This window comes from Lithobates pipiens, unplaced genomic scaffold (genome assembly GCF_037356315.1).
Source record: "Lithobates pipiens isolate NorthernLeopardFrog02 unplaced genomic scaffold, aLitPip1_a1.2 Scaffold_23, whole genome shotgun sequence".
In the NCBI taxonomy this organism is placed as follows: domain Eukaryota; kingdom Metazoa; phylum Chordata; class Amphibia; order Anura; family Ranidae; genus Lithobates; species Lithobates pipiens.
This window is the reverse complement of record NW_027507785.1, coordinates 265,696,985-265,712,008: the sequence shown is the minus strand read 5'-3', so window position 1 is coordinate 265,712,008 and position 15,024 is coordinate 265,696,985. Positions and strand designations below refer to the sequence as shown.

The window sequence follows — 15,024 nt, the reverse complement described above, 5'->3', positions numbered from 1 at the left end:
CTATATTTACTTCTGTATAGCCCTATATGTGATTGTCTTTTATTGCACTACTGTACTGTTTCTATGCCTCTGTTTTCACTGATGGTGAATAAAACGTTATTTGAAAAAAAAAAAAAGTACACAAAAAAAGCAAACATAAAATTAATTATACACAGCATTATGTATCGTATGTCTGTTGTATAGGATTACCAATGCATTTCGACCTGAATAGTCAAGGTCTTCCTCAGGGGTTTGGTTTGATGTTAAAAAATTGTGTTGTTAGCATTTCAATTATCAAAATATTACACAAAGAGGGTTTTTCATGTATATATGAGAAAGTTACATAGGATATAATTACCAATAAAGGGTATAAATGTAGAATCTTGCAAATTAAATATATACGCTGCACTTCCAAATACACAATAGATTACACGCTATGCATAGGTAATAACCAAAGTGCAAAAAACATGTGAAAGTCATAAAGTGATAAACCCATCTCTACCGAATGTAGAAAATGACAATAGTGCAACAAATGTATAAAAAATACATATAGTGGTTTACTACTTCCCCTGAGACCAGGTCCTCTGGACTTCAGTCTTCAACCTACTTCCCCTGAGACCAGGTCCTCCGGACTTCAGCCTTTAACCAACTTCCCCTGAGACCAGGTCCAAGTGGTTAACAATTATACCACTTTCAATAATGTCCATAGGGCAGTGTGTAAATAAACGTTGATCCCACTATTAGGTAAACATAAAGGTGCTCCTGTGTATGTATGTGACATCCAACTGTGTCAATTCAAATGTGCTTTAAAGTCCATGCGATTCTGAAACTGCTGTGTGGGTGATCCAAAGCATGCCGTAGTGTCCTCACTCAGGTGCTCCCCCTAAGTATTAAACGCTCACCTCTGAGTGTGTGACTTTGCAATTAAGCTTAGTCAATACACACCTGTGATCCACCTCTGGGCTCTGCAGTGTTACCGGAATCCAGGACTCGTCAGCGCAATGCCTCGGTATGTTAGTAGAAAAAAGGACTTGATAGTGTAGTAAAGTTTAAACAATTTATTAGTCAAAGCAAAACCCCCATATGGGGTACTCACATAGATCAGGCATGTCAGTGCGCCACTCTTCATCAAGCGCAAAACAGGTAAAAATACCGGACTTGTATCGGGATGGTATGTGCTTCCTCCTCAGCAGATCAACTGCTCAACGTGCCGTACTGTCCCCTCTCGATTTAATCCGATTTGAAAAGTTTAAATGACGGGACTGCAGCATCCCTGACACAATCTCCCCTGCTGTGCTGCTTGCTTCCTAAGTCCGGTACCGATAGACTCCTGAGATGTCCAAACAAAACCCCAAAGATCTATATTATATGCTCCCTTATAGCCAAGTCTATATGCCTATTATATTGGTGAAGGTTTTACTGTTATTGTGGCTAATAGCTATACATTATTGGAATTGTGTCTCTTTTATATTAATAAACTTTGTATCTATGCCGCTGTGAGTTCCATATTGAAGCCCCTTTACAAACCTTCTATTTGGCTTTGGGAACCTCAACCTACTAAGTTGAGTCGGTAAAATACATACCATCTAAACTTTCAGTGTTGATATTTTTCCTATTTCATCATGTAATTTTAAATGAGTAAGATGAATTTTTAAAAAGTGAAAGTAGGAGCCATAGAAGATTAATGAAGTTTTGGGATGCAGGATCTGCAAATGAATATAAAAAAGCAAAAGCATTGCAACCTTGTGTGCTAACTGTCGACATACATAATGATAAAGCACTGGCAATATATCAGTGTTTCCAGCTTTTCTATGTCCCCAGAGCCAGATTTCTCACTAGGTCACATAGGCCTAGGTTGGCATGACTGCCAGAAGTCATACCTAGCCTAGCTTGAAATTTATAATTATGCATATTGCAGCCCGTGGTCTAATGTTTAGGGTGTAGGCTGTGCACATGCGTGTGCTGATGCGAGTGGTCGTGAATAAGCGTGCACGCCTGGCACTGGCTTTGGCACCAATCAACCTATTTAAAGCTCCAATTTTGGAGAGTTGCTGAATGTTGACAAGTCTTCTGACCTGAATTGCATTCTGCTATCCTGATATAAGTGCCACTCCTCCTTTTGATATGCTCTATCCCCAATTCCAAGGGGTATTGGGCAGGGGGTGTATTGGAAGTCCTCTCATCAACTAAGCTTCCACCAGGTATGTGTTGCCCACTACCATTTGAAGCTTACATAAGCTATTTTTAGCCAGACCATCTCCCCTTTCCACCGACAAACTTTCATGTATATATTCAGCTCCCATACACGTTACTGGCCCATAAAGAACCACAATTCATCTCCAGCTACTTCTTTTGGAGAGTAGAGCATGTTTGTGCTTTTTGTAAAGTAATACTTTTAGTAAAGTAATAATTGTGTTTCTGTGAACATATTCATTAATGATTCATTAATTAGAAGCTATTTATTATTTATTTATTTATCTTATTTCATAGTTTGAGAAGTTCTGTTTTTCATAAAACTAATGTTTAATTGACTTCTGTGATTATTCCCTCTTGTTTATGTGGAACAATCCATGTGTCCTGTGTATGCTTACGTTAGTTGGGATAGTAGCAATGTAGTTGGCCAAAAATTGAGAAAGATATAAAATTGGCCTTGTGTGTACCCAAACTAGTTATTACTAACTAGGGCAAAAAATGCCCTACTTTAGCTATATGTAATAATGTGTTGACAACAGTATCCTTTTATTTAAATATGGTGAATATTAATACAATTGTTAAAGCAGAGTTCCAACCACATATAGAATTTTTTTTTAAATCATTCTCTTTCTATTTTCTAATGTTATATTAACTGGTTCCCGACCAGCGCACACTGATATACGTTGGCAGAATGGCACGACTGGGCAAATTGGCGTACCTGTACGTCCCTTTAAATTTGCAGCCATGCCATCTTGTGCAAACCGGCCGGGACCTCTGTGAGTCAGGTTACGGGTCCCGCGGACTTGATCGCCGTGGGGATGACTGCCCTTTCCTTCCGAACGGGAGCTCCTTTTTCCGAACGGTAGTGGTTGTCCCTGTTCCGGTCATTCCCGCCGAATCAGGCTCCTCCCCTCTTCACCACACAGCGGGCGTCATGGGATGCCAACCCGATGTCTCTCGGACATACACTATAAGATGCCGCTCATCGTAAATAGAGGTACTCTGGTTACTGTCTTGGCGCAGCGCTGTCTGATCCCTGGTCATCTCAACTTGAGATTAACCTTCCTAGCGGTAATCCCGAGTCTGGCTCGGGTTGGGATTTTAATTACATAAGCGGTAACCCCGAGCCAGACTCGGGATCGCATCGCTCGATGCAGGGGAGGACACAGGGAGAGTTACTCACCTTGTCCCCTGGATCCAGCGATGTCCTCCGCGCTGTGTGATCGAGCCGTCCTCCGCTCGATTCACAGTGCCGAATGCCGCCGAGCTCCGTTCCCTGCGGCGTTACGATGCACGGGAGCGGAGAACGGCGGCAAATTCAAAAAAGTAAAAAAAAAAACTAAAAACACACAATACTGTAATCTTACAGATTACAGTGCTGTATTAAAAAATACACACCCCCTTTGTCCCTAGTGGTCTGTGCAATGCCCTGCATGCACTTTTATATTATAAATAGTGTTTTTTCTGCCTGGAATTTGGAGATTGTCCATAGCAACCAAAACATGTCCCTTTTTCAGTTTTTTTTGGATTTGATTACATTATTAAATAATTTTTATTATTCTTTATTATATTATAAACTTATCATACCCGGGATGTCCGCTAGACTCTAGAGATTTCAGAGCGTTATTCCTAAGAATTACAGGACTACAAAATAAAAGCCAGATTTCCATGCAAAATAATTGTACCGCTTTCAGCACCTTATTCTAGACTGAATCATACCGCCAGGGAGGTTAAAACAGCGCACATGTTTTTTAAGTGGACAGCAGCCTGTGATAAGTGAATTGCCAAATTACTGCAACATGGAGCTATGAGTCCTCTATGCTTTGGCTACCTGTTAATAGATCTATAGCTAAGAGTTAACCCCTTGTTTCCTGAAGGAAGGCGGCACAGTGTACTATTACTTTTGCTTTATTCCTACTTTTGGATTTTTACTTGACTGTGCAATGAGTACATCCCTCACTGTTGTGCTGGATATTAATGATTTTACCTCTGTGCTTCTCTTTTGATTAAATGTGATATTTTTAATTAATTGATTGTATTTATGTTGAGTTCCACTGAGCACTGATTTTAAATTGTATTTATGTGAACCTCTCTCCGGAAGTTTTTTCAGCTGCACTGGATACTACTCGGAATCACTCGTTTTTAATCTGACTTTGATAGGTTGTCTCCAATAAAGCTGGCCATACACCATGCAATTTTCTTATTCATTTCCTTTGGGTTTGCCTTCAGCTGTGCGGTACAAGGGCCTGTCTGATTGCACACACATTGGGAGTGTTTCGATTTGGTCTCATATTATATGGTTTTTGTAGATCTGAGGGAGATCCATAGAGGAGAATTGTATGGTGTATGGCCAGCATAAGACCAAAAAATCTTAGCGCTGGAGTTTTGTGTTGTTGATCCTGGAAAACTAGCCTAAGAAAGCATATTTGAATAAAATATAAAGGAGTTGAAACCTTTACTTACTACATATTTATGTAGGAAAATGCCTATGGAAATGGGGCAGTTGTCCTCTATTGTGGCAGTGCTGCTGAGGTGTTGAACTTTCCAGAGGCTTAAAAACATGGAAGGTTTTCATGGTAGGTATAGAGTCCCTTCTTTATGTGAAATTTCTTTATGTATTATGTTATCTATTCAAGATGGTTGAAAGTGACTGTTGTGGTGCATTTATCAATGAAAGTGGACTTATCCTTAAACCTGTGGATAAAGCAGGGCATGTATAGGTAGATAACTTGCAGAGACTCATTGATGATTTCACCATGAGAAGAATGTGTGACATGCATGTATGGGACTGCATTGACAGTCACGTTACCTTTTCTCCTTTTAAAAACAACGAAACAATCCCCACTGTCCAGAGAATTTCCTATAAGTTGAGAAATTCCTCTTCTTAATAATGAGCATAATAGCCTAGCCATTCTCAACTAGGGTTCCTTGAACTGTGGACGGTTCTATTACCCCCCCCCCCCCTTTTGATGGTGCCTGCCTAGTTCCAGGACCAATGCCACTTGGCAAAGCCAGTAGCATGACACCAATTATCTTTCTACAGTAGCTGTCTGTCTTTAAACCAGGTACACACTATTTGTTTTTTTTTCCTGCAACCCAACAGTCAGCTCCAGCCGGAGACACTGTACTAGCCATGGCTGCTGGCTTTCCAGCATGCCCGTCTGACAGAGTGCCATACACAGGGGCGGTATTTTTTATATCAGCAAATGTCTCCTGACATTTTGCCCATGTGTATGGGGCTTAAAGAGGAAGTAAACCCTGATGGGTTTACTTCCTCTTTGTCTCCCTGCAAAGGTAAAGCATAATGGGCTACTATGCATCGCATAGTAGCCCATTATGTGTCACTTACCTGACACAGGAGCCAGCGATGTCACCGCTCTCCCCTGTAGCACGGAGCGTCCATGTTCTTCTGGGTGCTGTAAGTGGCCGGAGCAGCGAAGACGTCACTCCCACGCATGTGCACGGGAGCCGCCACTAACGGCATATCACCGTTAGCAGCGGCATGCTCAGTGTGCCTGCGCATGCGCCATAGACAGCTGTGCCTGTCTTTTTGGAAATATCTCCTAAACCGTGTAGGTTTAGGAGATATTTCTTGGACCTGCAGGTAAGCCTTAATCTAGGCTTACCTGTAGGTCAAAGTGGTTTGTAAGGGTTTACAACAACTTTAAGGGTGACATTCTGACCACCGCTTTAATGGTTACATTGTTTCTATTGACCACCAATGTAGGGGAGATTTTTACCATTGAGTCCATCGAGTCCATCGGTCCCCTGAGACCTGGAAATTTTTTTAGGGGTTCCTCTGGGGCACAAAGGTTGAGAAATGTTACTTTAGATCATCAAAAGCAATTGTTTTAATCCCTTAGGAAACCAATACATGGCCCATTCTTTTCTTAATCGTTACAGTCATTCCTAGAATCTTCCAAAGTTGCAGTGATCTGATAAGCACTTTTAGTGTCAGTCATCTTGCACTCAGTAGGGGTGAACACCAGGAGGGAAGGATGAAAAAATAGCTTGTCCATCAATAAAACTGGAGTGAGTCAGTCACCAAATACAGTGATCTATGCTGGACAGTCAATTTATTTTTCTGCCCCACCACTATAACTTGAAACTTTTAGCCATTTAAGATTTACCCTTTTTCTGACAGATGACTTATTTTCAACACTGTGAACAGTGGGGGTTATTTACCAAAGGAAAATCCACTTTGGACTGCAAGTGCACTTGTAAGTAAAGTCGCTGTAGATCTGTGGGGGACATGCAAGGAAAATAAAAAACAGCACATGATTGGATGATAAAATCAGCAGAGCTACCACTCATTTCAGATCTACCCCTTAGATTTAGATTGACTGCACTTCCAGGTGCACTTGCAGTGCAAAGTGGATTTGCCTTTTGTAAATAACCCCCAGTGTGTTACAAATTAGCTCACAATGGGGGTTATTTATTATTATTATTTAAGGTACTTATATAGCACCATCAATTTTCGCAGCGCTTTACATATACGTTGTACATTCACATCGGTCCCTACCCTCAAGGAGCTTACAATCTAAGGTCCCTAACTCACATTCATACACTAGGGCCAATTTAGACTGCATCTAATTAACCTACCAGCATGTCTTTGAAGTGTGGGAGGAAACCAGAGTACCCGGAGGAAAGCCACACAGGCACAGGGAGAACATGCAAACTCCAGGCAGGTAGTGTCGAGGTTGGGAGTCGAACCAGTGACACTACAGCAACTTTTACTGCTAGGCGAGAGTGCCTTTCAGAAATGGGCGGTACAGTGGTGTACACTGTACCGCCCATTTATGAAAGGCAAATCCACTTTGCACTGCAAGTGCACTTGGATGTGCAGTCGCTCTAAATCTAAGGGGTAGATCTGAAATGAGTGGAAGCTCTGCTGATTTTATCATCAAATCATGTGCAAGCTAAAATGCTGTTTTTTGTCCCCCTCGGATCTACAGGGACTTTACTTTCAAGTGCACTTGCAGTGCAAAGTGGATTTTCCTTTAGTAAATAACCCCCAATGAGTGGTTCATTTTATGCCTCCAAAATTAAAAATGGCAAGGTCTATATTTTGCTTCATCATTCTTCTGATGAAAGGGAAATCAGATTAAATGTCAAATTGTGGATTGTATTAAATGTAAATGACATTAAATTTTTTTTAATATTCATGCAATACTTACCAAAAATAGAGCCAACAGAAAGGCAAAACATCAGAAAGACACATATATAGCTTAGAAGATTTAGTAAATCTGATTGACTACTATGGATTACTACACTATGGACATCATCAATACTGTTTATATTGCCTTTTAAATTAGGATGTTAATTGCTTAATATATAGATCACGACAATACCAGTTTTACAATTTCTTTTCGGGTATATTTTGTCATTGACTGCAGATCTTGCTGGCTGACATCTCTTGTAATAATGATGTGGCTCTGTTTGTTTAGATCCAGTGGGTAGGAGAGAGCAGGTGGATGTGTGGTTGTGTAGTAGTTAAAGGGGGAGGCTGTAGAGGGAGAGCACAGGGATGATGGGGGAGGGAGCCAGAGCTATGACGTGCTGCCTCTAGCATTCTCTCCTCTGACTGTTCAGCAGCCAGTCTCATCTCTTTTCTCTGCAGTGGCAAAGGATACCCACCCACTTAGAGAAAATCTTTATCTAAACTCGCAATTTGCCCCCACCCACAGTCTACCCCTATTCCTCATCCACCCTTATTCTGCCTTTTCCTCTGATCCCACCAGCATGGCTGAGACCACCAAAACCCATGTTATTCTGCTAGCCTGCGGCAGCTTCAATCCCATCACAAAAGGACATATCCAGATGTTTGGTGAGTCAACTCACTGACACCTTTACCTGTTTGTTTATCCTAATGTGTATCCTGGAAATCCCTCTTTTGATCCATGATAGGATCTCCCATCCTCATCCTCTCATTCTGTCCTCCTCTAGCTCATCTCACCCTCCCTTCTTCCTGTTAGATTTTCATCTCTTCTGTCCATTAGTCCTGCCGATCCAATTTTTTTCATTGCGTTTGTCTTTTTGGCATTACTCCATAATGGAGAATGCAGTTAAGAGACCCCCCCCCCCCCCCCTGTCTCCACCTGCCATAGAAAAGAGGACTGTACGAGAAAGTAACCTGTGAGATTATAAGAAGGGCTTTGTAAACATATATCGTATTGCTCATTTTGTCTGTCATGGCATTCACATACTTTTTATGTTTGCGTTAAAATATATATATATTTTTTCTAAATCCATCGTGCTGCGTCTGTTTCCAAGGTAGACATGATGTAAAGGAAGCTATTCTGTGCTGTGATAAATTTATGCATAATTACCATTCACAACAAAGAGGTCTCGGCCAAGGGAGGGGGTGACTTTAGGAGGGTGAGAATTGTTAGATTATTCACGGGTTTTGCAATGGACTGATGGCATTCAGTGTGTATCTAATTTTATATAATTTCAGCAACATTGTTTTAAATTATGATAATGATTCTATTATACCAGAACAATGCCTTCATTTTTGCAATGAAATGTTATTTGGGCATAAATCAACTGTTTAGTTTGTTCAACATCCCATAAGCCACTGCTTGATATATGTTGGACTGTAGTTATAGCTACTGCATATCGTAAATGCCTGCTGCTGAATAATATTTAAGAGATGTCCTGGGAAATGTTGTGCCCTCGTTTTCAATCCTGACAAGCTGCACCATACACATGCATCTTTTCCTACAGGGTAAAATCTCATCCTATCATTTTCTTTGGTAACTGTTTGGATGTTCCTTTATTGAAGTGCAACACATGAAATGTAAAAACTGATTTTTAAACATAGCTTGCTCAGCAACAAGGCACAAAGTGCATCTCTGACACAGCATTGGGTTTAGGCTTAGAATTAACTGAAATTTGTCTCTAGAAATGATTTTAAAATGTTGGCCATGGAGATGAGGCTTGGGTTTGCTACTACCACAGGTTTGCATTGGATCCAGTTTCTTCAAAATTCGCAGTTCTGACTAATTAATGTGTAAATTTACTAGACCAAATTCCTTGAAACCTGGCATTTGAACCTAGATCAGCTGACTTAAAATGGGCAATAAGGGGGCGCTGTGTTATGTGCCAGCCCACTCACTATAAACGGGTGGGTTCCCAGCAACCATCTGTTTGTGTGCTGGAGTAATTTAGGGTGAGCTTATAGTCTGTTGGAAGAGTTATGCCCTGTACACATGGCTTACCGCCCTTACCCCAGGACAAGACAAAACCGTACAGGGCTTCCCCCTGTATGGTCTTGTCTTGTCTTGGGGTAAGGGCGTTTAGGTAAGACTCTGTTCTTGTTTTGTATTGTAAAATTAATTTTCATCCAAATTGCTTGTGATTTATGATCATATTTCTCATGGATTTATGAGTAATTGATGTATTTTTAGATGTAGGTAATTCCTGAAGAAGCTGAGAACCGAAACTAGTCAAAATACCTCACCTTCCCCATGAATTTTTGATATGTTGGAATTTGTAATGTTTTTCATTTAAATAAACTGTATTAGAATTTTTTATGTAAAATTAGTTTTTTTCCTATGTAATGCATTTAATTCATGTGCACCGTAATAGTTCCCTCGCTCATATCTTCTTGATACCTCTGCCTGGAGACCAGAGGTCTCAAACATTCAGTTTTCCCTGTACACATGGTCGGATTTTCTGACGGAAATGGTCCGATCGGATTATGTTGTTTGAGAATCCGATCGTGTGTAGGCTCTATCTGACTTTTTCCATCGTAAATCCAGGCGGAAAAAGTTTGAGAGCTGGATCTAAAATTTTCCAACAACAAAATCCGATCGGACTTTTTACGATCGTTTGTAGAGAATTCCGACGGACAAAGTGCCATGCATGCTCAGATTAAATTACAAGACCAAAGCTATTGGCTACTAGCCTCTATGTAGTCCCTTCGTACGCAACGAACGCCATCTCATTCCGAACTATCTGATTTTCCGACAACTTGGTTCGACCGTGTGTATGCAAGACAAGTTTGGCACAAAATCCGTCGGAAAAAATCTGATGGATTTTGTTGCCGGAATGTCCAACCGTGTGTACAAGGCATTAATTGCCATGAAGTGCTATACTGCATAGCTCTCAACTGTCCCTGATTTCAAGGGACTTTCCCTAATTTGGAACAAAGTCCCTCTGTCCCTCTTTCCTCCTTATTTATCCCTCATTTTGGTCTGGTTTATATAGTTATATATAAAATGCACTATTTATCTTTCAAAAAGTGTTTCACAGTGCTAAACCTTTCTTCCAAATTCTAAATAGCTGCATTTGTAAATTTCTAAATATTATAATTATAATTCTCCTTTAAGGGTGTGTGGCAGGGGGTGTGTCCTATGCCTACTTACTTTTGCTAATAGCTGTCCCTTGTTCTCATGTCAAAAAGTTGGGAGGTATGATACTGTACTATATATCACTAACTTACTGTGGATGGCAGTGTGGTGGGCTACATATACCCCCACCCCCCATGTTCATGGTTCAGAGACCCATATTTTTTCTATTCTATGCTTGGTTAAACAAGTTAAAATAATTGGGTAGAAGTTTAGTGTTTCCGCCTTTTTTCAGTTTGGGGTTTGCAACTACACTTGTTGACACAGGCAAAGCTGCTCTTTGTTTGCAAAGTTGTGTGTGCACTAAATTACCACATATTTAAACCTGTTATTGCTATAACTGCTATTAAATGTAGGCAATGTCTTTTATTAAAATAGTCAGGCAGGCCTAAAATGAAAGGCAGAGATTCTACATGAAGAGGAAGTAGGGGGCGAGTAGGTTCTGAAAGACATAGCATTGGTCGGACTGCACCATCTAGAGACAGGGCATGTCAGCCTTTTTGGTCAGCCTTTTCGGTTACACACCTACAGGATGCACTGGAGCTTGCTCTGCAGCCAAAGCTTTCAGCACAGATGGAGATTTTACATACTGTATTTATTGGCGTATAACACTCACTTTTTCACCATGAAAATCGGGTGCAAATATCACGTGCCTGTTATACTCCAATACAAAAATGTTAGTTTTTTCCTGAAACTTCCCTCTTAAAATGAATGTGCGTGTTATACACCTGTGCGTGTTATACGCCGATAAATACAGTAGTTATATAGTTGGTAAGCTTGAATAAAGACATCAGTCCATCCAGTTTAACCTCTGTTGTTGTGTGTGTATATGTTATGTCTGTACCACTTCCCACATCCCTGTATATCGTGTTCAATAAGATGGCTATCAAATATTTTTTTTTTTAATTAGCGACATTACATGTTGAACCCACTGACTGGGGAAAGGAGTTCCACATCCTTACCTCTCTAACAGTAAAAATCCCCTTAAGCAGTTTAAGGTTAAACCACTTCTTGTCCAACTTCATTGAGGAGCCACATGTCTTCCTGAGTGACCTGAGACTGAATAGTTTTCTTCCTGATGCTGGAATCACCATTAATATATGTGTATATTGCTATCATATCCCCTCTTAAGGCCTCATGGACGCTGGTTTCTTGTAAACGCAGTTAATCCTGGCAGGAGAAAATCAGCATTAGAAACTCACATAAGCTGCATTATTTCAAACCTGTGTAAGCGAGTTTAGCAGTGTTTGGAGATTGGGAGCTTATTTATTTAATTGGCCAGAATTTAAATTTATTCTGGCCATTGAAATAAATAAAGGCTGAAGTGCTAAACACATCTAGCGTCTATGAGCGTTTATGTGCATTTATGCATGTTTAACAGCGTTCAATGTTTTTTGTGGTCAAAATTCTCTGTCCTGAATGCTAATATAGGGCATTCAGAATACATCCTCTAAACTCCCCTACTACTAAATGGCTAAAATATCCATGTATGCATGGATACATAGGATAACATAGAGGGGAGTTCAAGGGCAGAAAATAAGTGCGTGCAAGGAGAGGGGCAGGACAGAGCAGTATACACAGTGAGGGGGCAGTCTGTACAGTTTTTAAATGTAATTGCTGGCTATTTTTTTTCTGTACTTAATATAGCGTAGAGAAGGAAGGTGGGGTCATTGGGTGATATCACTGAGTAACCCCGCCCCTTTGTTTAATTTAGTGGCAGGACCGAATGACAGCTCCTTCTTGGCACTATTAACCCCCCGACGGTATTCCCGAGTCTGACTCGGGGTGGAATTTTTATGCCAAAAGTGGTAACCCCGAGCCAGACTCGGGACTGCATCGCTGGATCCAGGAGGACGCTTACTTACCTTCTCCCTTGGATCCAGCGATGTCCCCCCGCTGTACGAGCGAGCCGTGTCTCGCCCGATTCATCACATCACTGATCTCCGTGCCCTGCGAGCATTGTGATGCAATATTTGGGGAAAAAATACACTTCCATGAATTAAAAAAACGAAACAGTAAAGTTAGCTATTTTTTTTTGTATATCGTGAAAGGTCTTTATTCTAAGCAAAAAAATCGTGATTCTCATTTTATCCAGAATTGTGCAGCTCTAATGTAAACAAAAATTTGACTCAAGTAGATGTAAAAACTGATCTAAATTGATCTGCTTTTTATTTGAAAAAATGTGACTGAACTGATGAAACAAACTGAAGGCACGTGTGAAAGGAGCCTAATGCCGCATACACACGATCAGACTTTTCAGCGGACTTGGTCGGACAATTCGATCGCGTGTGGGCTGCAGCGCACTTTTTCTGCCCAAAAGTCCGGTGGACCTAGAAATAAGACTGTCTTCAAATTTGTCCGCCGGACTCGGCTTTTAGCGGACAATACGTTCGTCTGTGTGCTAGTCCAATGGACTAAAACCGATGCTAGGGCAGCTATTGGCTACTGGCTATGAACTTCCTTATTCTACGTCATCATGTTCGAATCCGTCTGACTTTTTGAGTGATCGTGTGTGGCCAAGCCGTTCGTTTGAAAGTCCGGTGGACCTCAGCTGGAAAGTCCGTCAGATTGTCCGCCGGACCAAGTCCATCGAAAAATCCAGTCGTGTGTACGCGGCATAAGTGTCTCTTCTCCAGGGAGAATAAGTTTAATGTTTGTAGACAGTCCTCATAATTGAGATTTTTCAAGTTTTGTGACCCACAATAGATTTAGTGTGCCACTCAGGCTCAATCCACATTCGTTGCGTGGGTGCAGGCAAGGGATGGAGCTCCTCCCAGAGCCTGTGCTCACTGAGGGCAAAGGAGGAAGAAATCCCTTATGCCGCACATCCACGGAGTACTGTAGTGATGGTGGTGAGAGTGGCCACCTCAGCTTGGGCTCCTGAAAGTGCCACACCCCAAAGCATTGCACTCCTCCCTCATGATCCCCATGACTAAGCTTTGAAACATGTTGGGGTGTGGCCTGCCGGGAGCCCAGGCTGAGGTTTCCACTCTCATCACCATCACTACAGGACTCCGTGGATGTGCGGCATAAGGGATTTCTTCCTCCTTTCCCCTCTTGTTGGTTGTGTTTCTCTTCCCTAGGCTGTCTCCAGTTCCAGCAGATCCCTTCTAAGGACTGGAGAGCAGAACTGGATGGCATACTCAAGGTGTGGCTGAACCAGAGTTTTGTAAAGTGGTAGAACTATAGTTTTAACTCAAATAAATGCCCATTTTTAATGCATGCTAATATTCTACTGGCCTTGCTTGCTGCAGCTTGGCATTGCATGCTGAGCCTGAGCTGTGTGAACCTCATTTGCCATGTGTTTGTCCACCCCTCTATTTTATTAAGGTCTACCTGTAAATGTGCTCAGTCTTGTTTATGCCAGTCTGCTAGTACCATTCCAGTCAGTAAGCCTTCCTTAAAGATTTGATATAAAAATCTAGTAATGACATGGCTAAGTTATTTGAGTACTCTTGGGTGCAAGCCATCGGGTCCTAGTGGTTTGTTCACATTACATTTTTCCAGTCTTTTTAGAACACTGGCTTCTGCTAGCCACAAGGGCACACTCCTTGCTATGTTGCAACGATATTGTCTTGTTTACTACTATGCCCCTCCTTTTCCATAATAAAAACTATGGGAAAATGTATTTAATACAGTTGCCTTCTCCTTGTTGCTTGTAACCAACTTCCCTTGAAACTTCATCCTTTATGGGGCCAATATTCTTTGACTTTGCTTTTTTACTATTAATATATTTTTAAATATGTTTGGGATTCTTTTTATTCTCCTCTGCAATGCATCTCTCATGCCGCGTACACACGAACGCAATTCTCATCGGAAAAAGCTCTGATGGTTTTCCCGTCGGAATTCCGCTCAAACTGTCAAACGGTCACACCAAATTCCAACCGCCAAGAACGCGGTGATGTACAACACATACGACGGAACTAGAAAAAGGAGGATCAATAACTAGTAGCCAATAGATTCCATCTCATAGTTGAATCTGAACATGCGTGAGTTTTTGCAGGTCGGAATTGCATACACATGATCGGAATTTCCGATAGAAAGTTTTTCCATCTGGAAAATTGAGAACATGCTATCAAATTTTTGCTGGCGGGAATTCAGCCAGCTAAATTCCGATGGAGCATACACATGGTCGCATTTTCCGATGAAAAGCTCTCATCGGTCTTTTGCTGGCCAGAATTCCGATTGTGTGTACGGGGCATCATTGTCTATTTTTGCCGCCCTGACCCTACTCTTACATTTCTTATTGCAACCCTTGTAGTGGTTGGAATGTTGACAGTGTCCCCTCGGTGTTATAATTTTTTAAGAACAGCTTTTTCCTTTTAATGTGCCTTTTTATACACTTGTGTTTAGACACTCAGGTTTAACTTTAGTTATTTTATATTTGTTGCCCATTGGAATTCACTGGCTAATGTTCTTAAAGCTCTCCCACTTTTCCTTGTATTTTGTTTCTATAATATCTTCCCACTTAATGTCATGAAGTATGGAGTGTAGTTTGGTA

General features: G+C 41.2%; 1 protein-coding gene across 1 annotated transcript in view; it reads left to right on the top strand.

The window, feature by feature from the left end:
* Nucleotides 1–7,735: 7,735 nt before the first annotated feature.
* NMNAT2 (nicotinamide nucleotide adenylyltransferase 2) overlaps nt 7,736–15,024 on the top strand; it is a 133,268-nt gene continuing 125,979 nt past the window's right edge. The window contains exon 1 of the mRNA XM_077453131.1: nt 7,736–7,999. Coding sequence (XP_077309257.1) covers nt 7,915–7,999 — 85 coding nt within the window. The 5' untranslated portion in view covers nt 7,736–7,914. The remainder of the gene's footprint in view (nt 8,000–15,024) is intronic.